The sequence below is a fragment of the Callionymus lyra genome, chromosome 17 (assembly GCF_982586985.1).
Source record: "Callionymus lyra chromosome 17, fCalLyr1.hap1.1, whole genome shotgun sequence".
NCBI classification, from domain to species: Eukaryota; Metazoa; Chordata; class Actinopteri; order Syngnathiformes; family Callionymidae; genus Callionymus; species Callionymus lyra.
The window spans coordinates 18,475,439-18,498,293 of NC_141834.1; the positions used below are offsets into that span (position 1 = coordinate 18,475,439).

Here is a 22,855-nt window from a genome sequence, read left to right on the forward strand (position 1 = left end):
GTATCAAAACGTATAAAGTCATTACCACTTCATCAAGAGTCATATGGTCTGTAAATTCTGCAACACTAGAGTCAAGTACTCGACAATACTGCAGAAATACTACTTGTTACTACAGTATCACGATACGTTTTATTACTGTTTCGTATTAGTAAGTAAGTAAGTAATATTTATTTATATAGCGCTTTTCCAGACCAGGGTCACAAAGCGCTTAAACAAACAAAATAATACTCAAAAAAGTATATACACTTTAAAGATCAAGATAATACTGAGAACAACACAGGAGTTCCAGAAAATCAAGGAAAAGCCTGAACAAATAGAAACGTCTTAAGATGTTTCTTGAAGGAGTCAGTAGACTCCATTTCTCTCCTCTGGTCCTGAGCCGTGTTCAGGAACCATAAGTAGATTCTGATCCACAGACCTCAGAGCCCGAGCTGGGGTGTAAGGCTGGATCAGATCAGTACTACATTACATATCGTACTGCCAGATTCTTACCAATACTGGACTCGCTGGTCCTGTATTTAAAATCTCTAAATACAAGAAGAAAATAACTTAAAAGTTATAGAAAATTAGATCATCAAACCACAAACTTTTTTGAAAAGTCGAAGCTCGTGGGGGAGGGAGGAGGTACTGATGGGGCTGACGGACTGGAAAGTTCTGTGGTGGGGTAACTCTATTTACAGGGGAGCCGGGCCCTGGGTCAAAATAATGATGTTAGATTGTGTGTGTGTTGAGTGTGTACAGAGGTAGTAATGAAAATGATTCTGTCTGGATTATTCCAAGAATAAGATGAATATGAAGAAAGTAATAAAATGATCGTATACTCTCCACTCTCTCACCTCCAGCTGCAGCATTTGTGCTGTAATTGTCAAGTACTTTTAGAACCTCGGAGCAGAAACGAACCGCAGAACAAGAATAAATCCACCCACACACAATCGGACTGAAGTCAGACTCTCATCTCCGAGCCAAACCACAAACACCGTGCCCACCTGGAATAGTCTGGCCTCCATGCCCAGACTTCCCTCGGGCGCAGATGCACATGTGCGCGTACGTGCACGTGTGTGTGTGTGTGGCTGAAGTACAAAGAATGAAGAGAAAGTGTGTACTTTCACTGGTGGATCCTCCGTCACATGAGAGGATCTCCGCTCATGTCCTTTTAAGGAATGGAAACGCTCGCCACGGAACTTCTTATCCTCGTCGTCCAGAGCTCTGCAGCCACATGCTGCTGATAAAAAACACTATTATTATTACCACCACTATTTTTTTCTGCAGGTTTAAATTTTATAAAGCGGGTTTCAAGGTCATAGCTTGGTTTTTTTTTTGGGTTTAACCGTGTTTCTTACAGTGGCAGGCTGTTGACCAGCAGTGACATCATACTTACATACAACCTAAATAAATACACCTCATGATAGCATCAATATGACATCACAGCCTGGGAATACATACACATCCACGTTCAACCCAAATATAGGCTGTTCAAGCGACACTTCCCTTCCTGGAACAAATCAATCGATAAGCTATCATTCATCATTAAGAGAAGGAAACTAAGATCACAGAATTAATCTGCAAAATACCCAAAATAAAAGCTGATTTTAAGTCAACCAAAAGAATATGTGATCTTCAACAAGTTCGTCCAATAAAATGCACATTATCGCCATTTCATATAAGTCGCCAACGACGGGATGACAAAACCAACAGTTTGTTAAATTCAAAATAATAACGCAATCATTTTGTTTGCATTTGTTTGGGTAAAAATGCAAAAGCGAAACCATCGCACATGTTGGTCATCACGTTATTTACATTATACATTGAAGTGGATACGAATGGATTTTTTTTATTTTGGAGCATTTTGCCATTTTATTTTGTTACTATTTATCGAATCCTAAGCAATGACACTATTTTCCTATTTTTTATTATTATTTCTTTGAGCTAGATTCAGACAAAAATAAAGCATGGAACACTATTTGGGAAATCAGCGATCAATTTGCGCATCGATTTTTATAAGATAAGAGGAAAATAATGAATCGCGTCTATATCATCTGGTGGTCAAGTGGTCAAGATCAAGATAACTATTAAGACGTTCCAGTGAAAGTAATTTGTTGACCAGCTTTATGTTTTAGAAACCACATCAAGGCAGCAAACTAAGAGAGCGATTGAACAAACTAATGGTCGTGAATGTTTAATGTGGTTTTTCTGTCTCACAGGTGGAACACTCCTTCAATTACCTGGAGATCCAGGGCATCACCTGTAGCAAGCCTACTCAGGTAAGATCCGTCACTCTTCATTGATGTGGTCGCTACGGATTTTTACACTTGGTTGTGCAAACCTCACTCGAGGAGGGTCACGATTGACGAAGAGAAAACTGGTAGTGACGAATAAAAATGTTGACATCTTACGATGAGAGTTAACTCATTCAGAAGTTCCAAATATGATACCTCATCATATGTATGCCGTTTGTTTATTTTTGTGTTGTAATTAAACGTTCGGGCTCCAGATGGCAGTAGTCACTTCGTCCTCTGCAGCTAGAAAAAAAAACATGAGTTCCGGTGAGATCCTGGTGATGACTGAGGTCGAGAGGATACAGTGGACTCCATATTTTGAGTCGTTACAACATTGCTAATTTCTTTAATGACGGAAAAAAATGGCATCAACAATTACTTTGTGTCCTTTTCCTTGGAAAACATGTACCGTTGCTATGAAATGTATAGTTATTCATATTTTGGTAGTGAAATCATGAGCTACTATTATTCCTTAAGCTATGATATTCTTGACTATTTTAGTTTTACATTAAAACAAATCTTCTCAGGCCCACACGTCTCCAAAGAAATGTCAAAATCGTATCCAAAAAACCTTTATAATGATTCAAAGTCAGCCAGTGTTGCTTGAGCTCATATTCACCAAATGTTTGTTTCCGCTTCACTGTTTATTCATTTCTTTGTCACGTCGTTTCTAATCTCATCTGCAAACAATGAAGTCTGACACTTACTTTTCTGTCGATGGCAGTCGTCCATGTTCTCTTGGATAGAGATGTGGTTTTGTTGTCTCTCTGCAGATGAATCTCGCAGAAGATTATATTTCTATACATTATCGCTGCAGAGCTGCTGCTGTTTGCTCTTCAGACATCATCGGGATTATCGACCTTCTATATCCGTGATAATCTCTGTGAATATCCAGAGCGTTCCTGAAGATGAACCTCTGTCCTTCTAATCTTTAAATACGTCCGCTTTTTCTTTAAATCTACCAATATGTTAATTTGCTCGGAGAGATTTGATGGTTTGGATTATCTTTGCGTTGAAGTGTCTCTACATCTTAACCTGGATTATCAGATTCAGCCTCTTCAGAATCCGGATGCGTTAAATTTGTAAAGGAAAAATAAGAACAGAGAAGTTTAATTTGAGATTAAATAAAAATAAAAACATGAAAAATCACATATAAATGTATTAAATAAATACATTAAAGGTAAACAAGTAAAGGTAGGGATGTAGCTTATAAAAAGTAATAATAATAAATAAAAGTAAAAAATGTGAACATATGAGAAGAAAATATAATTTTGCATAGTTAATAAAATACATATAAATTAGCCTTATACACAAACCTTATGCATATTATAAATTAAATTATAATTATTTGTATAGTGTTATTATTATAGCATAAGTAAATGAAAAATTTAAAACATTTTGTTTATGATTTAGTATTGTATAGCTAAACATTAATAAAGTAAAAAGTGAAAAATTATATTCGTTTTCATTATATAATTAACCAAATGATAATTAACAATACAACATGGATAAAAGGATAAAAGCTGAGGTGGTAAAATGATTAAAAAATAATGTTGGAACATAATATACAAACTATATTTCTTGTGTAAAAAGGTGTGTGAAGTAAAAAAAAAAAAAATGTAAATGTCATTCTGGCTTTTCAGGAAGTACACGTGGATGGTGAAAAGGTCAAACGTAGCTCCGGGACTGAACTAGTTTATTGTGGAGTGTTGAAGAACAAGTGCATCTAATTGTGTTTATGTATATTTTCCTTTTTTGTTCGCCTCAGCTCTGCATTGAGTACGAGCGAGGATCCTTCTCTCTGAAGCTGCTCTCCACAGACGAGGTCAACGAGGTGGTCGCTCACATAGGAAACTGTCTGCTGAGAATATGTCCCGGTCTTCCTCCCCAGTGAGTCTCAGCAGTCCTCGGCTAGAAGTCGTCGTATCAGTCCAAGTATTTGACCTTGTGCTTTCTCTTTCTCTCTCTCTCTCTGCTCAGGAAAGTGATAAAGAAACTCTGCATGGATCCTCCGGACCGGTTGAACAACCTGCAGACGTCATGGGAAAACAACAAAGTTGCTGAGCCGGGACCCTGTGGTACACCTCAATGATGCATCTTTTTCAGTTCATATATATTTGATTAATGCTCATTTTATTATGTATTACTCTAATAAGTACATTGAAATATGTCATGATTTTGATAAGATATTTGATAAAATATTGAACTACTTAAATATCGCAATATTATTTTCATGATACCGCGACGATGTTCCACGACACTGAATTCATATTAAAATATATATATATATATTTGCAAATAACCTGCAAATATTCATGACGTTTAATAAAAATAAAAAAACATTGGCAGCAGTAATTACGCCCTCAGCAGCTAAAGAAAGAATGTAATCCCGTTAGATATGGCATTGACTGAGGATGAGAGGATACAGTCTCTTGAAGCTGCTTTTAAAGCTGATGTTTGGACATATTTTGGTAACGACTTCGTCAAGAGTCATGTGGTCGTTAAATTATGCAACACCAGAGTCAAGTACTCGACAATACTACTACAAATATATCCTTGTTACTACAGTACCACAATATATCGTACAATATTGTATCGTGAGTAGATCGGGAAGTTCTTGACAATACACACGCCTGTCAAATGTATGCTCCTTCCACGCTGCTGTGCAATATGTCAATTTGTGTTTGTTTGTAATATTTAGTTTGTTTTTGTCTTTACTCAGGTGGATTTTCCCAACTGTATCGGTGCGTTTGCGACTGGTTAGGTCTGCCGTACAGAGAAGAGGTCCAGTGGGTCAGTGTTTCTAAAATAATAAACTCATTTAAAATCCTTTTTTTTTTGCCATTACACCCAGTTGACGTGTATTTTTATGCCACTTCCTGATGCCAATTCAAGCTTCATGACTTCATTTGTTCAACTGTTTTTTTTAAATCCAGTGTCACCATGGTAACAAACATTTCTTTCCAGGATGTTGACACCATTTATTTAACTCAAGACACGCGGGAGCTTAACCTGCAGGACTTTAGCCATCTGGAAAACCGGTCAGTGGGATATCAGATCATCGGAACAAGTCCGGATGAATGATTAACTTTTTCCTCTTCACCTGCACGCAGAGATCTGGTGGCGATAATAGCCGTCCTGGAGTTTAACCAGTGGTTTACCAAGCTGTCCACGAAGGACTACAAGCTGGTTAGTCACTGTTATTGTACCATTTTATGTTTTTACTGCAGTGGGGGACTGTTCGTTCTCATAACAATCAACGTTATATTTGGTGTTAAGCCAAAGAAATGCCCTTTAAATGTGGAGAAACAAGACCATAAAAAAAAAACATGTTTTTAAGAAAGTGTAGCTATGGCATTATAAATAGAAATTAAATGTTATTGTATGTTTTCTAATTATGAGAGGTAACTATGAGAAAAACATAGAGATATCTTGTAAGGCACTTTAATTCATTTCATTTTTTTTCATTTTTAGTTTAAAAAAATACACACGAAAGTGAAACGTACAGAAAAGAAAGAGAAAATGAAATTCTAAATTCGAATTATTCTTTATATATATTTTATTTCTGAATAAAAAAGGTTAAATGACCAGTTTTATACCCTTTTCCTCGGTTTGGTACAGTGAAGGGAAGTATTCAAAGCACTTGAATTCATTTATATTTTTATTTTTAGTTAAATACACATAAATGTAAAAAGTACAGAAAAAAAATAAAATTAAGTTCGAATAAAATAAAAATGGTTAAATGACCAGTTTTATAAACTTTTCCTGACACTGGTACAGTTAATTTAAGGCTCTTTCATGTCCATTCTTGCTCTCAAAATGTAGGTTTATTCTCCTGCATACATCCCAGTATTGAAGAAGGTCCAATTCCCACTGTTCACCATGACTTTTTAAATAAGTAAATAAATAAAATCTTAATAAATATGAGGTTGAATTTGTGTGGAAACACTTGAATAATTCAAATTCTACACTTTCCTTTCATCGTCCTTGTTCATGGACCCAAAAGCTCTAATAATCATAGTGAAACCTCCAGTTTTAATAACCTGCTCTTGCGTTTTTAAAATGAAATTACTGTGCGTCTGTGCGGATGGTTATCAGTTAATAGGTAGCTCGGAGCATGATTTCGTCCTCCTTCCTCTAACTTCTGCCTCCAACATTCCTCTTTGTCTCCTCCATCTTCCTCCTCCTGTCTGTTGAGCTTCAGTGTTCTCATGTGATAAGACTCAGAATCCAAATAAGACAAAGGGGCTCAATTTCTCAGACTGATCCCCCTCCCACCGCCGCCCCCTCTACCACAAACTCCCCGTCTCGGGACTTCACGTCGGCTCACCGGTTCACACCAGTGCTCTCTCTGTCCAAACAATTACCTCCACACTTAGTCACAGTCTCCTTTTCTAGTGAACACGGAAAATCCTGCACGGACACGGAGGCTCAGACATGCTTCGTGACACATCCGCTCTTGCCGGGACTTTTTGGGACGTTAGAGGATTTGAGTGGAAGTCGTCACAGTTGTTGGGAATTTGAAAAACAAAACAAGTGAACTAAATTGAACTTTGGTTAACAGACTTTTGTTAATCAGCAGTAATAGCCATGAACTTAAAAGCTATTTTACCTTATTTTTTATTAAACTATATAATGTCAAAATCCAAAATATTCCTGGATTTAATTTAATTAAACATGTTTTGTTTTCTAAATGTAATCTTGTTTTTTTGTTTTGTTTGTATAAATATCAAGAATCAAGTCAGTAATTGTTAATTGCTTGTCTATATTTTAAAGCAACTCAAAAGTTATTTTTAATTTACAGAATGCTGTATTTATGAATATATAAAATTCACTCAAAATGTTAAATTCATGTTATTTTTAGCTTTTACTTGTCTTTATGCTATTTTTATAAACAATAGCTAAAGTGTTTCCTTTTTAGGTTCAATTTACACTTTATACCGATAATATTTAGAGAAATAAATAATGTAATAATATCTATTTTGGTCGTAAATTATATATATTTTATTGATTCTTGCATTGAAGTAGTAAAGTTTATAAATAAAAAGTATTCTTTTGGTGAGAACGTTGGTACAGAGATCACAAGCTGAACAAGAATAAATAAGCCCCGCGCTGACCTCTGACCTCTCACTAGCGTGACATGTTTTTGAACCCATGTGAATGGAAACAATAACTTTGTTTAGTCAAACTGTAGGAAGTAGATAATAAAACGGAATAAGACAAACCGGGGAAGAGTTCACATGGAAAAGGACAGAAGAAGAAAAAGATAACAAAAGCACCACTTGTCTTTTTCAGGCACTTGAATGGAGTTAAACCGTTGTTTGATTTGAGTCTCTGAGGAGATTAGTTCTTATCATTATTAGTATTCTTTTGTAATTTCTAGTTAAATAATATGAGTTAATCCTGATGGATCCTCATTAATTCTTTCTGCTAATAATTTACCATGTTAGCATAACTTTAATTCCTACTAGAATAACACTTTATTGTGAATATATCAGCATTTATTGTCAATAATATCAGTCTCTAAATTTAGTTAGCTAGTTTAATTTAGTCCAATTAATATGAATTAGTCTTGAGGGATCCCGTTTGTTGTGCTAACAATGTTAGCTCATTTACAACGTTAGCATATCAGTTATAAACCCAGTATTATTTAACTTTATTGTGAATATATCAGCATTTACTGCCTATAATACAAGTATTTAAACCTAATAAGCTGTTTTAACTTTAACTACATCCCTTTTATTGTGTTTAATTTGTTGTTTGATCAACCATGTTAGCACTTTGGCTACATTTCCACTAGCATGTTCGCTATTTGTATCCATGTAAGTAATAATAAGATATACAGCAGATTTTTTTGGGGATATAAATCTCAGATTTGAGGTAAACCTTCAATAAATTAATAAATAAATAATTAATGATTATTTTAAAAGTTAATTTTTGAATCCATGTGGCAATATTAGCTCATTTACACAACAGTGTGTTCGTGACTGCCAGCTCTTTTAAAGTTTATATATTCATTGTATTTATTGCCTATTTAAAACTTGCTTTTATTCATATAGATTTTTTCTTCCCATATTCAGCAGTTCACCAAAAATGTACACATCGAAAGATGGATAGATAAATAGATAGATAGACTATATATACACTACTAACTCATATTATTTAACTAGAAATGACAAAATAATAACAATAATGATAAGAACTAATCTCCTAAAAGACTCTAATCAAACAGTGGTTTAACTCCATTCAAACGCCTGAAAAATAAGTATATATTTAGTAGTGTAAATAGATTTTTTCCTCCCATATTCAGCAGTTCACAAACAAATTATAGATGGATGGATAGATGGATAGATGGATAGATGGATAGATGGATGGATGGATGGATGGATGGATGGATGGATGGATGGATGGATGGATGGATGGATAGATAAAACAGTATACATATTAAATATAATAAGCAAACGACAATAAATAATAATAAAAACGACAATAACATGAAAAAATAATGGTAATGGAATAATAATAAAACAATATTTCCAAAATAATATATTAATAATATTATAGATAGATCAAGGGCAGTAAACATTAGTACACGTGCATACACGACTAAAGTATCTGGAGATATAGTAGGAAATATAAATGACTTTGCAACACATCTGCTTATCATCTTATCTTCCGGAGAGATTACGGTTCTCCTTGTTTATGGCCGACGGCTGTTTGTTTTGTGGATTCTGTGGAAGTGGAAACTTCTCTTGAGCTTATGATCGATCACCGTTAAAGTCTGTGTAAATTTAAAGATAAGCAGAAAAGCACTTTCTCGTCATTGTGTAACTATTGTTATCACGCTAGCTTCTTATCGTGTCCTCTGTTTGTGACTGTTTTGTATGCTGGTGTCCTCCTCTCCATCCCTCCATCATTCATATTCCTGCCGGGTCATACGCACAGTTTCACAGTAAACATGCAACAATGCTGTCTTTCTTCGCGGCCTTGTTGTCTCGGACTGTTATCGCTCTCCTCTCTCTCCTCACCCTCTTCTCTCTCCTCACCCTCTTCTCTCCCCACTCTGGCCGGACAATGCTGCCAGTGTTGTGAACGCACTGGTACTGATCCGGAGAGAAACAGCAGGAACGTCTGTAATGAAAACCAATTAGAGACAAATGGCCCATTACAGTTGTTTTTTTATCAACATGTTTGTGTTGTAAACCGTGACTCGGGTCTAAACGAATCGGTAAACATTGTCTACGAGTTTATTATTGAACCCAAACTTACAGTAAGATCAGCTTAAATTAAGTGTTATAATCACAGTGATTTTTGTGCTGGACAAAAGTTCTTTCATTGAGTTTTGTGAAACTACTATTTTGTTAAAATCTGGATTTATATCAGTAAAAAATGTAAGTATATCACTATCAATAGAATATTTAATGGTTGTATTTAAGATTTCAAATGTTGAATCTTTGAATATTATTATTAAATGGGTTTTTTAGTTTATTTTTATTTTATTTTATTATGAATATGAATAATTGAATTAAGTAATTTCTATGCTTTAAGGTTTTAAATAATTTAATGTTATTGTTGAATTTAAAAGTCTATAAATTAAAATAAATATATATATTGAATTTAGAACATTGTTCTTGGAATTACAATATAAAACTGTGTAATTAAAACCATTAATTTTGAAAATATTACATTTTTCTTGTTTAATTATTCAATAAAAACGAATTAATTTTAATATATAAATGATTAATTTTATTCTAAATATAACCATTGAAAAATTCTGATGGCGCAGATACTTTCATAACTCTTGTCATAATATTTGTTTATTATTGATAAAAACAATTTTTTTCAGATAGTAGTTATCTAAATGTATTTGTCATGATTTGTAAGTTTAATTAGAAGCTGATTATTTACTAAAATGAAATCTAAAGCATAAACTTTATTTCTATTCAAACAAATGTGATGGTGTAATGAATAACATGCACTTTTCATGATTTATGTGTTTAATTTGATGCACATTATCACTTAAACTAGAGCAATATCTTGATTTTTTGAGGAAAAACCTTCTTTACATCCAATCAAATGTGAAAGCATCATGACTAAAATGTAGTTTCAATGATTTAATTTATTTGAAGCAGATTTTTCTTTGGAACTAAATACATATGTTTATTTTTAGAGCAAACACTTTCATTTTATATGTTTATCATTGATTGGTTTTCATCTAATATCTTTAATATTTCACTTATTAAAATTCAAAGTATATAAAATAGTGTTGATATTCGGTTAAGCATCACCTTAATCTTCTTAGAAAGGGCAGGAATTAAACTTTTCAAATTAATTATTAATTAATTTCTTACTTATGTGGTGAATGTTTTTAACAGTTTTTAAACTAAGTTGTTTCCATCAGTCCGCAGACGTGTGCGAGCAGATTCTACGAGTGGTGTCTCGCTCCAGTCGACTAGAGGAACTAGTTCTGGATAATGCAGGACTCAAAACGTAAGATGTTCTCCACGATTCTCTCTGTAATGTATTGGTTATAAAAATGATTATAATCTACTCTTTTCTGTGATAGTTACAATTATTATTATATATGAAGTGAAGCTCAGACTGTATTATGTAACATGTTTTTTTTTTCTTTCTCTGTTCAGGGATTTTGCCCAGAAGCTCGCCTCGGCTCTGGCTCACAACCCCAGCTCAGGACTCACCACCATTAATCTGGCCAACAACCCCCTGGAGGACAGAGGTGAGTCAGAGCCTCTAATCTGGACTAATGGTGCCGTGTCGGGCTGGACGAGGAACAATCTGAAATGTTTCCTCCAGAGCTGCACTGTCAACGTCATCTTTTTATGCTGAATCATCGTCATTTCAAGGAGATTATTTACTCAAAGAGACGAATATATTGAATTTAATAGCAAACATTTCATCCCTATTCAAACAAATGTTATATTGTGAAGATTACAATGTATTTTTCATGATTTATGTGTTAAATTATAAGAAGATTATCACTTTAACAAGATGAATATCTTGATTTTTAGAGCAAAGATGTTCTCTTTATACAAACAAATGTGATAGTGTGATGATTTAAATGTATTTTTCATGATTTATGTGTTACATTTAAAGCAGATTATCACTTTATGCAGACAATTATCTTCACCTTCAGAGCAAAAGCTTCCTATTTATTTAAACGGATGTGAAAGAATAGTGATTCAAATGTAGTTTTCATGAATTATGAGTTTAATTTGAGGCTGATTATTTACTATAAAAGGTTTCCTAAAGCAAAGACTTAATTCAATTAACTAGTGTGATGAATAAAATGTATTTTACATGATTTATGTGTTTAATTTTATGGAGATTATTACTTTAACTAGAGGAAAATCTTTAATTTTAGAGCAAAAACCTTCTTTTTATCCACATAAAGGTGAAATCATGATGAATAAAATGTAGTTTTCATTATTTTTATTTCATTTGAAGCACATTTTTCTTTTTAACTAAATGAATATGTTGTTATTTTAAAGCAAACACTTGCATTTTATGAATAAAATGTGAATCTGTGATGAGTATAATAATAAATCTGAATGAAAACTCTTGTTCCAGGTATGGCGTCACTGGGGGCTCAGCTGGCCAAGCATCATCTCGGCTTCAAGCATCTCAACCTTTCTAAAACCTCAGTATCACCCAAAGGTTTGTGTGGTTTTTAAAAATGTTAAAACATTTCTTTGATCCACTTTTAAATGTAATTGTTGTTTTATATCACCTAAGAAATGTATCAAATGGGTCACAAACTGTATCAACTCAGGAACTTCTTCATAGAACTAAAGATATTTTCCATGTTTTTTAATGGTCTCGTCACGTCAGCTTCCATCCGTCTCTTCCTCTTTTTATTTTCCCTGCCTGTCAGCATGTCAGAGCAGGAGGTGAAGCCGACTCTTGTTTGTGTTGTAGGGGTGAACAGCCTTTGCCAATCACTGAGTGCCAACCCGTCCATCCCCGGCAGCCTGGTCCATCTGGACCTCTCAGGGAACATCCTCAGAGGAGACGACATGCAGGTACATGACAACATGTTCATGACAACATGTTCATGACAACATGTTCATGACAACATGTTCAGACGTCATTAAACCATCTGACGCTCAATAAGAAGAATAATAATAAATGAGTCACAAAATAGTTGTATTTACAACTTGATTGATGCATTATTTTACTTTGAAATCGGTATGTTTGTAAAGAATAATTAACACTAAATATATAGTATATGTAGTAGCATTATATAAATACAGTATTCATAATTAATAGAGATTTAATGTGATTTAATTGTTGTCACTTTATTCTTGTGATTCCATTATTATATTTTTGTCACATCTCTTCCTAAGTGTTTAAAAAATAAATCACGCATTAAAGGGGTCAAATGTATTTTAATGTTACATTTTTTTTAAATTTTTTCTTACTGAATATTTGTGTTATTTTAGGTGAAAATGCAGATAAATTTCGAAAAATATATATATTTTAATTTATTTATTTTTAAATCATTAAATCAAATTATTATGAATATTTTTAATTATTTTTAAATAAAGTATTTCTTATTTTAATTAATGGAAATATATGTATTTAATCCTTGAGTTAAAATGTATTTTATTCGTTTTGTATATACATTAAGTGTAGCTTCTAAAATTTTATTTTCTCCTCTGTAGCATTTCTACAATTTCCTGAGTCAACCCAACAGCTTGACGACCCTTGACCTCTCCAACACCGACTGCTCTCTAGACCAGGTGAGTTTGTTACTTGAGGGAAAAAAACGATCAATATTTACATCATTTAAACATAAATTAAATCCACACGGCGACAACACATTACATGTAATGTCATTTAACGGCATTTTCCAACTCTTGTCGTCGCTCTCGTAGCAGAAACGAACCCGTGATGTATTGATGTTGATCTCGCTGCCAAAAAAAACAGTGTATTGATTGGCATGTGATGTATCCAGCTGTCAGCGAGTCAGGGAATTATTGATCGGCTTTAAATCATCTTCCACAAAACGCACGAGCAAATCATTAACATGGACAGTTGACAATAGCAATTTAACACAGTTTGTGTTTCATATTTTCACATAAATTAAAAGTAGATTTATTTACCATTGTGTTGCTATAATATTCTTTTGATGAAGTAACACTAGTTTATAAATAAAAGCAGATTTTCAAGATTGTATTTAAGTATTTAAATAGATTTGATATATTTTTTATTGTTATTAGAGTTATTACATTTTTTTAAAATATACTGAAATGCTACATTTATTTTTATATTTTTACACATTGTTTAAAACAAAATTAATTCATTTTTTAATAAACAGCTTTTATAATCTATATTCCGATAATATTGACATATATATTAATATTTACACATTCATTAAAAGTTGATTTATTTAACATTTTGTTAAATTTAATTTTTGTGAAATAATAATATATATAATATAGAATAGTAATATTTCATATCTGAAAATAGCTTTTATTCAAGTATTTAAAAATATTTTATGAATGAATTTGTTTAATTGAATAAGTGGAAAATATAAATTTAAAGGTTGATTGGATTTTTTTTTTAATTTTTAAGATGAATTAATTGTGTTTTAAAATAAATGTTCTAAATTATATACTTTTTGTTTTTAGCCTTTATATATATATATATATATATATATATATATATATATATATATATATATATTAATCAAAGGCTATGAATTGTACAAAGATTTAATTAATTGGAATTATATTGTAAATATTGTCACAGTAGATTCAACTAATATTTTGTTGCTATATTTATAGCATATAGAAACGTATTATATTTTAACAAAAAGTGGTTGTTTACTTTTATTTAGATATATTCAAGTATTAAAAAATATTTTTGAATCTGTTTAATTAAAGTTAAAGTTGAAAAAAATATATAAATATTTTGAATTTGATTCAATACCTGAATTAAAAAAATAATAATACGGTAATTAATTGTGTTTTACGCATACAGTTTGATATTTTAATAATAAAAAAAATAATATTTATTTGTATCCATTTAAAATTAATATAAATTGTTGGTATATATATTAAATATATTCTATGTTATATTGAACTTAAAATGCTAAGAAATATAAACATTGAATTAATTGGAATTAAATTAATAATATTGTCACATAAAATTAAAGTAGTTTCATCAAACATTTTGCTGCCATTTTATTTTTGTGAAATACACGCTCAAACGAATTGTATTTTATTACAAAAATGTTGGTTTATTAAAATGTTTGTGTGTAATTTTCTAGGTTTGTTCAGCTCTGCTTAGAGGTTCAGTCCAACACCTTTCTGTCCTCAACGTGTCAAAGAGCATCTTTCCTCACAGGTAAGAATCTACCTGAAGTCTTTCATTTCACTGTAACAATGAACGAAGGTGTGAGACCCCTGCTGGTCACTACATGACATTACAAAAACAGTAAAGGGAAAAAACAGGAATCACGCGTGGGAACAGATGATGATAAGGTGGAGGTTTTGTTATCTATCGTTACGATGGATCTGCAGGGAGTACAGGTCGTTGTTAGGGAGGAGAAGAGTGTCGTAAGAATCAGGAGAGACGAGGGATTAGACTCGGATGAAGCCAAGATAAACTTTTTTTTTGGAACCTTAAAATAAATTGCAAACAGATGCTTTGAATCGAAGAAGTGTCTTCATGAAATGACTATTTGAATAAAGTGTTTCTCATTTCCAACTCAACAGTTTGCACCTTTCAATTGCAACTATTATTATATACTATTATTAATACTATTAATGAGTTAAAATAATTGTATTTTAGTTTGAAGGCTAGTTTTTGCCAGAAAAACCACTTGAGCTGCTCAGTCCTACTACACCATCTAAAAACACACTTTGGTTTATACAAAACTGAACTATTTAAGGATATATCTTCATATCTATCATAAGACAATATATAAGATTTTTCTTTCAACAATTTAACAGAATTTCAAGTTGTCACAAAAAAGATTTAAGATACATAAAAATTATTATTAGAAAATAATATTAATAATAATTGATTTTATTTGTATTGCACTTTACATTTGGTTAACAATTCTCAAAGTGCTTAAGTTTAAAGAAGGATATAAACATTAAAAACAAGATAAAGACATTAAAAACAAGACATAAAACATTATAATATTAAAAGCAACAATATAAAGTTATGTGTATGTTTGAGTCCTCACGGTCAATACAGTACAAATGTAAACATTTTTTTTAGTAATAATAATAATACATTTATTATAAATATAATAACAATTAAATAATAACCATACATGATAAGAAACGAAAAATAAATAACAGTTGCACACAGATTTGAATTGAAGGAGTTATAAACGCTTAAAAAATAAAAAATATATTGTATTAAAATGTGTAAAAACTAGTAAAACTGATCTCAAGTTAGCAAATCCATTGTGTTTTCTTACTTTTTTCGATTTAAGGTTTTATGAAACCGTCAAATGTTGAGTATCTATAAAACATTCAACAAAAGCAGTGACTTACGGGACACTTGTAATAATTCTACAGCCATGAAATAACCAAGAATCAACCCGTCTTGGTCTCTCACAACTTCACAAATCAAACCACGTCTTCGCTGTCAAAGCAGTTGAAATAATAACGACCAGTCGAGTGCGTCTGCAACATTCATTTCTGTCTCTCGTTCCTCAGCAGGAAAGGCAAAGAAGTTCCGCCGTCATTCAAACACTTCTTCAGCAGCGTCGCGTCGCTCACTTCCATCAACGTGTCGGGAACCAAGCTGCCGCCAGACGCTCTCAAGTGAGTCCGTTCTTAAAAACTTTAGTCAAGTTTCCTCCTTGAAACTTTTACGCTGAGCTCCTGTTAGCACTCTGCTGAAGAGAAACCTACGACTGAGTTGTCTGTGTTTAAGGAAGGGTTGTTCATGTGCACATTGATGGCTTGCAGCCCTTTCCAGGGTGTCCCCACAGTCCCCTCTCGATTGTAGCTCAGCTCATGTTTGTTTCCAGAGCTCTTCTGCTGGGTCTAGCCAGTAATCCCAGCTTGAAGGACGTTTCTCTGGACCTCAGCTGCTGCGAGGTAACGACACACACTTGCATCCTGATGTTGTGACTTTTGTGTTGATGTTGAAGCTTCATATTTGAAGAATGAGGACGGATTATTATTTTTAATGGATACATATCAGTGCTATCAGAATATTGAATGGTTTAATTTAACATTTCAAATGTTGAAACTCTGTTTGTGAGGTTTTTGAAGCATTTTTAATTTAATTTAACTGCATTTTCTTTTATATTAAGTAATTTGACGAATAATTTGAACTAAATATTTTTTTTATTGCTTATTTTGTGCTTTATTTTTATTTCATTCTTTTATTCTGTACTGCCACAAAATATTTATGTTTTGTGTTTAAAACACTGGAAATACAAGTTTTTTTCTGCTATTTTTTCTGAAGGTTGAATTTGTTTAGTTTATTTTCATATAATTGAATCAAAATTTTAGAATATTTGAATTCAATATAAATGAATGTTGGTATAATAGTGTCTCCATCATTGGCTGAAGTTTGATCAAGTAGCTCTTTTGGAATTGTATGGTCGCACATAAATCAATTATTTTAATTTTTTTTTTTATTATCCAATTCTATTTTTTCAAGAAATGAATTCATTTTCAAAATATCATCAAAAAAATCATTAACCCTTGTGTTATCTCTGGGTCAAGATGACCCAGAGGTCCGAAAAAAAAAGTGCTTTTATAGTAAAGATGCAGTGGTGAAAGTCGTTCACTTTGACCCAGAAACAACACAAGGGATACCACAAACACATTTTTTTCGGGCCTTCGGGTCACCTTGACCCTGAGATAACACAATATTTAAGAAGAAACGACTAATCAACCTTTTATTTGCTAATTATTTAGGAAAACTATTGAATAAATTGCTTAAAAAAAACATTATTTCAATAAAATAATTTCTTAATTTGAAACGAAATACTGTGACGTCACTGATTTACTCAGGATTCACTCCTGAAACATCGTCTGCATGAATAATTGTGAAGCAGCAGGTTGAGATGAGCCGATCATGGTTTCCTTCTCTAATGGTTACATCACTTCATCTCCTGCCTGAGACATGAAAGCAGCCTCGGCTGCAGATCCAGGATCGTTTCTGAAGATAACGCATGTAAATTGAAGCTTAAAGAAAACTCTTCCGGGGTAAACGAGGCGTCCTTTTTTAAGTGGAGAGTCTAGTGGAAGCGTCTTGTTAAAGCAGGTGGTTTTGTTCCCTGTGTTGGAACAAGTGCGTGTCGTCAGTAAAGCATCTGTGTTTTGTTTGCTGGTAATTGTGGCTTCAGTCTGACATGCTGCTCTCTCTCCTCCCCCTAATGCTTCTCTAAGCTCGGCCATTGTGTGAGTATCTGCTGCGTCTGAATAATTAACATGTGTATTAGTGTGTCTGTGTCGGTGGATACATTTGTATTAGTGTGTCTGTGCTTCTGGATACATGTGTATTAGTGTGTCTGTGCCGATGGATACAAGTGTCTCGTGAGTCTTTATCTATTCAGGCAGACTGTCTTGATTTGAGTCATTTTTACTATTGTTTGTTGTCGTCGACACAAACTCACTAATACGCAATTACATGAAGAATTAATAAATAACGGTATTTTTGGAGAGATTTTAAAATAAAACCCCCCAAAAATAGTTTTTTCTTGACTTATTTTCATATGAATCTTTGAGTCTTATTTATCATTATTGCTATTTGTTGTTTTTTTCACTCAAAGATGTCACATTATATACATTTATGTATCAATTATGTATTTTTCCCGCCTTTTTCCTATTAAGGGAAATAATAAAGTTTATTATTATTTATTATTAGTCAATAAAGTTCTACATAACCTAACCTAAATACAATATATCAGTCGGTTAAAATGATGAAGCGTTTGTGTTCAAAATTTCTGTCGGCTGTCGTTAAATCATTTGTTTGTTCTTACAGTTTCTATTATTTTTTTTTAATAATAAAAGTACAGCAAATTCAATCTCTTATCGAAATGATTGTTTAGTTTTTTATGTTAAGTGTCAACATGTGTAAAAGGTTTTTTTCTTTATTATTTAATATTCATCGCTCATTTATTTGTATTTTCTATCAAATAATGTCGGTTTGATCTTAAGAATGTTTGTATTTTTTAATTAACAAAACTATTTATTCAATCTATTGTGAAAATGATATGGTTTTAATACATTTTTTGTTAGATTTCAACATGTGGCAAATGTTTTTATCTTAATTATTCAAACTGGATTCAAACAAGGTTTGTGTTCATCAATCGCTTATTACCAAATTATTGCATTAATACTGACTTTATATATATATATATATATATATATATATATTTTTTACTTTATTTTATTCAAATAATTCCAGCTTCTTCTAATAATTTATATATTTTTTTCAAATCAAACAAGAAAAAATCTGTATCATGCAAAATGTGTTTTCTTTTACCTATTTATTAAATTTTATTTAATTTTTTTCACATAAAATTCAAAGTCGAACTCACTCATTTTACTTCTGACATAAAAAACATTGTAGTGTTTTTGTATTTTTTAATTTGTAGCTTCTGTGTTTTTTGTTGAATATATTTCTGTAGATTAATCATTTAAATAATTTTAGTTACTAAAGTGAGTTTAAAACACAAAGAATATCTTAATATTTCCTTCATTTTAACATATTATAAACTTCCTTCTCTAGTTCTAGATAATAACTATGTTATAATAGGTTCATAATATGTTATAATTCTACTTTAAATGTAAAAGGTTTGCCTCTGATCCACAGCTGCGCTCGGGAGGTTCTCAGATCCTGGAAGGATGCATCGCTGAGATCCCCAACATCTCCAGCCTGGACATCTCTGACAACGGTGCGACATCTCACTCCAACATTCTCGAACACCCCTGACTCTGACTCCCCTCCAGGTCTGGACTCGGATCTGTCCACTCTGCTGGTGTGGCTCGCCAGGAACCGCTCCATCAGACACTTGTCCCTCGGCAAGAACTTCAACAACATCAAGTCCAAGTGAGACAAGAAATTGAGAAAAACGAGTCGATGTCGTGCAAAACATCTAAAATCTTCATTGGGTTCAAGGAATCTGGCTCCGGTGTTGGACGGTCTGATCCATATTCTGCAGGAGGAGGAGTCGGTACGTTTTATTTTATCACGCTCAGGTTTCTTATCAGAGATTAGATCAGTGGAATCTGTAACCGAAGCTTCTGTCTGAGTCTGCACCAGCTGTTCCTCTGCTTCTCCCCGGAGACATGTGGGGGGGGGAAAAAAACGGTCCAAATATTGATCTTTGGAGTCTCCCATAAATCTACAGACACGAGCACAGAGAAATCAAGATGTTTGTCTGCTTTAGATCTTACTGTGCATTGTTCACTGTAGGGAAGAAATCATCCTCGCACTTCAATATCCAGTACTTTATTTTGAAAATACTGTATCGATATTCAACAGCACTGTATAGATAGAAAATACAATCCTTTTTCATATATATTTTATCATAGTTATTCTATTGTTTATATTTCAATGCAGTCTCTATTAAGTAAAATATATATATTTTTATTATACAAATAACATGCAAATATTCATGGACTTTGTTCATATTTGTGTTGCAATTTAACTTTCGGCCACTAGATGTCCTTGCATCTTCTAAAAGAAAGGAACAATGACTGAGGACGAGATGATACGTTGACTCTTGACTCAGAAAATAAACATTTGAAGCAACTTAGTCAAACCCATGGTTTACAGGCTAGAATAGGCCTGATTAAAAATAAAATTTGGCCCATGTCATAGATCTGTAATGTCTATTATTGATGAAGCAAAAAAAAGGAACTTCCACCACCAGGTGTGTAAAAAAAAAAAAAGCAATACACTTAAATATCATAATGTCTTTTCGATTTAAACATTATTAATTTACTTTACTTTAAAATCACATTTTATCTTGTATGGTTTGTATCACAATGACTTAAATGTTTTTATATTTATATATTGTTTTATATATTAACAATTAATATATTTGTTTTGCAATTAAACTTCAGGCCACTAGATGGCAACAATCCTTACCTCCTCCGCAGCTATAGGAACAATGAAATCCTGGGAGATCCCAGCGATGACTGAGGACGAGAGGATACAGTCAACTCTTTTAAAGCTGATGTTTGGACATATTTTGGTTTGAAAACAAATGAAAGCAGTTACGACTTCGTCAAGAGTCATGTGGTCTGTAAATACTACAACACCAGAGTCAAGTACTCGACTATACTACACATATATACTTGTTACTACAGTATCACGATATATCGTATTATTGCCAATACACATTCCTAGCCAGCAGCCAACTAACATTTAGCTATCTTACAATAAATGACGTTGTTAAAACTAATTGGACATAAACTTATATATTCTTAAGCACTATCTTATCTAGAGGATTAAAGTTGATTATATTCTGATTATTAAAGTGAAACAGCTGCGGATAAATATAGAATTTTTCCAACAAAGTTGTGTAAAAACTGAGCTTCATTTTATGTGTCTTCCATCTCTGCCTCCTTCACAGGGAGTGGAGAATGTTTCCCCTCAGTGTCTCCCCCTCTTTGTCTCCCACCACTAAGATTGATAGTTTATCGAGCGCCTCTGTGTGCGGGGAGGTGTGTGTGTGTGTGTGTGTGTTAGTGTGTGTGTAGGGAGGTTGCATGTGTGTGTAGAGAGGTTGCATGCATGTGTGTGTGCGTCTGTGTTACAGCAGTCGATGGGGTTTATGCATGAGCCTGCTTATCTGACCATGCAAGACAGAACGTGGATGTAATGGATGGATGCTGACGGAGATAGCAGGAGCTTTAAGGTCAAAGGTCACTGGAATAATGTCCTTACACCAAGATAGCGCAGTCATCTTTCCGGGTGTATAACAAACTCAATTTAGGATTCTTGTAATTTATTCTAACTATCTTCGGATCAGAAAGATTTCAACCTAAAAAAAGAAAACAATTCCTTGTTTAATAGTACAGTATATTGGAAGTAAGTAGTTTTACTTAAATTCATATTTTCTTGTCACGTTCAACTAAAAATAAGAGTCAATTATCCACATTTATTTTTTGACCACTGAGCACAAGCAGGACAAGCCGACTCAGAACAGCTTCTTTTCCAAGGCTTTCATATTATTATTATATATTTTTAGTAGATTTTATTTATTAATGAGACTCTTTGATAACTGGAAAATAAGTGAAGTAAAAATGTGCAATTCATGATTTTGCGTGTTTGTGTATAATGTATAATTATTTTGATAATACATTAAAACATACTTTCTCTAGGAATGAACATGTTGAAAAGAATAATATTTGTTTTAATACTGAGGGAAAAAATAAAAGAGAAGAAAAATGATTTACTTTTAAAGCATATGCAGATAATTGTATACTTGAAGATCACGTCTTTGATTTAATTATTTTTTAATAATTTGGGTTAGAAATTTAGTTATTAAAATATTTTCTTTGATGAATTCAAACAATTTTTTCATAAAATGAAAGTAAGAACTTAAATGAACATTAACTAAATTGATCTGTTAAACAAATACACTGTTCGTTGGTATGAACGAGTAAATAATAAACTGTTGCACGGAAAAATACAATTTCAAATATTGAAAACAAAAAAAGCTAAATAAAACAATTATTAACTTTGTCATGTTTTAATAATTACATTTTATTTCTATGTAAATTCCTTCATACATCAAAATGACCCCTTTGTTGATTATCAAAAATAATTATGCTTTAAAATGTATTTTTTTTATATATAAACTGGGTTTTTTTCCAAGCCTGCTTGACATTTTTATGCACAAATTAATAATGGCTTGTGTATACATGGATTTTATGGATTTATTTGTTTAAAAATTGTGAATTTTAATGTCAAATATATACTGCTCTTTGGTTTGAATAAGGGCAGTAGCTGCTGCAGCCTTGAGCTCATACAGTAGCTCAGTGGACGGAAACGTATTGATGTGGATCTCACAGAAGGTCTGAGATATTTACTCATCACATGACAGAAGAGGACAAATGGACCCGGTGTGAGTCACAGACTGTGAAATAAACGCTGGTATTGAAGAAGGAGAGCAGAGATCAGGGAAACTCCAGCTGAGCAAATGTCACGCGTCACAGAGCAGCTCCTCTGTGGCGACAGACGGACTCAGTTGGAGGTTTTTTGTAAAACCATCACATCTCTCCCAGCATTAAAGAGACACTCGCTCCAGATCTCCACCATTATTCTGTCAAACAAAGATGTTAATCTCTGACAAAGAGTCGACTGTAAATCCATATTTCAGTCCAAGCCAGTTTGTTCCTCATCAGCTTCTCCTCCATCTTTTGTCCTCCAGCCTCTGACCTCGCTGTCGCTCGCCGACTCCAAACTGAAGAGCGACCTGACCATCGTCCTCAACGCTCTGGGCAGCAACTCCACGCTGACCCGCCTGGACATCAGCGGGAACGCCATGGGCGACATGGGAGCCAAGATGTTGGCCAAGGCCCTTCAGATCAACTCAAAACTCAGGTGAAAAACACAAGGAT

The 22,855-nt window shown here is 32.9% G+C and overlaps 1 protein-coding gene across 7 annotated transcripts in view; it reads left to right on the top strand.

Annotated features, from left to right (window-relative positions):
- Nucleotides 1-22,855, top strand: part of LOC148062862 (F-actin-uncapping protein LRRC16A-like) — a 56,362-nt gene that overhangs the window by 19,733 nt on the left and 13,774 nt on the right. For 2 of the 7 annotated variants that reach the window (XM_087812296.1, XM_087812300.1), the window contains exons 4-22: nucleotides 2,202-2,261; nucleotides 4,045-4,166; nucleotides 4,257-4,354; nucleotides 4,999-5,069; nucleotides 5,244-5,317; nucleotides 5,390-5,465; nucleotides 10,678-10,766; nucleotides 10,919-11,013; nucleotides 11,865-11,951; nucleotides 12,213-12,316; nucleotides 12,959-13,036; nucleotides 14,569-14,645; nucleotides 15,974-16,081; nucleotides 16,291-16,360; nucleotides 17,666-17,677; nucleotides 19,095-19,176; nucleotides 19,232-19,331; nucleotides 19,401-19,455; nucleotides 22,666-22,838. In XM_087812296.1, the coding sequence (XP_087668422.1) occupies nucleotides 2,202-2,261; nucleotides 4,045-4,166; nucleotides 4,257-4,354; nucleotides 4,999-5,069; nucleotides 5,244-5,317; nucleotides 5,390-5,465; nucleotides 10,678-10,766; nucleotides 10,919-11,013; nucleotides 11,865-11,951; nucleotides 12,213-12,316; nucleotides 12,959-13,036; nucleotides 14,569-14,645; nucleotides 15,974-16,081; nucleotides 16,291-16,360; nucleotides 17,666-17,677; nucleotides 19,095-19,176; nucleotides 19,232-19,331; nucleotides 19,401-19,455; nucleotides 22,666-22,838 (1,631 nt within the window). The remainder of the gene's footprint in view (nucleotides 1-2,201; nucleotides 2,262-4,044; nucleotides 4,167-4,256; nucleotides 4,355-4,998; nucleotides 5,070-5,243; nucleotides 5,318-5,389; nucleotides 5,466-10,677; nucleotides 10,767-10,918; nucleotides 11,014-11,864; nucleotides 11,952-12,212; nucleotides 12,317-12,958; nucleotides 13,037-14,568; nucleotides 14,646-15,973; nucleotides 16,082-16,290; nucleotides 16,361-17,665; nucleotides 17,678-19,094; nucleotides 19,177-19,231; nucleotides 19,332-19,400; nucleotides 19,456-22,665; nucleotides 22,839-22,855) is intronic. The other 5 variants (XM_087812297.1, XM_087812302.1, XM_087812299.1 and 2 more) reach the window with 3 other exon arrangements.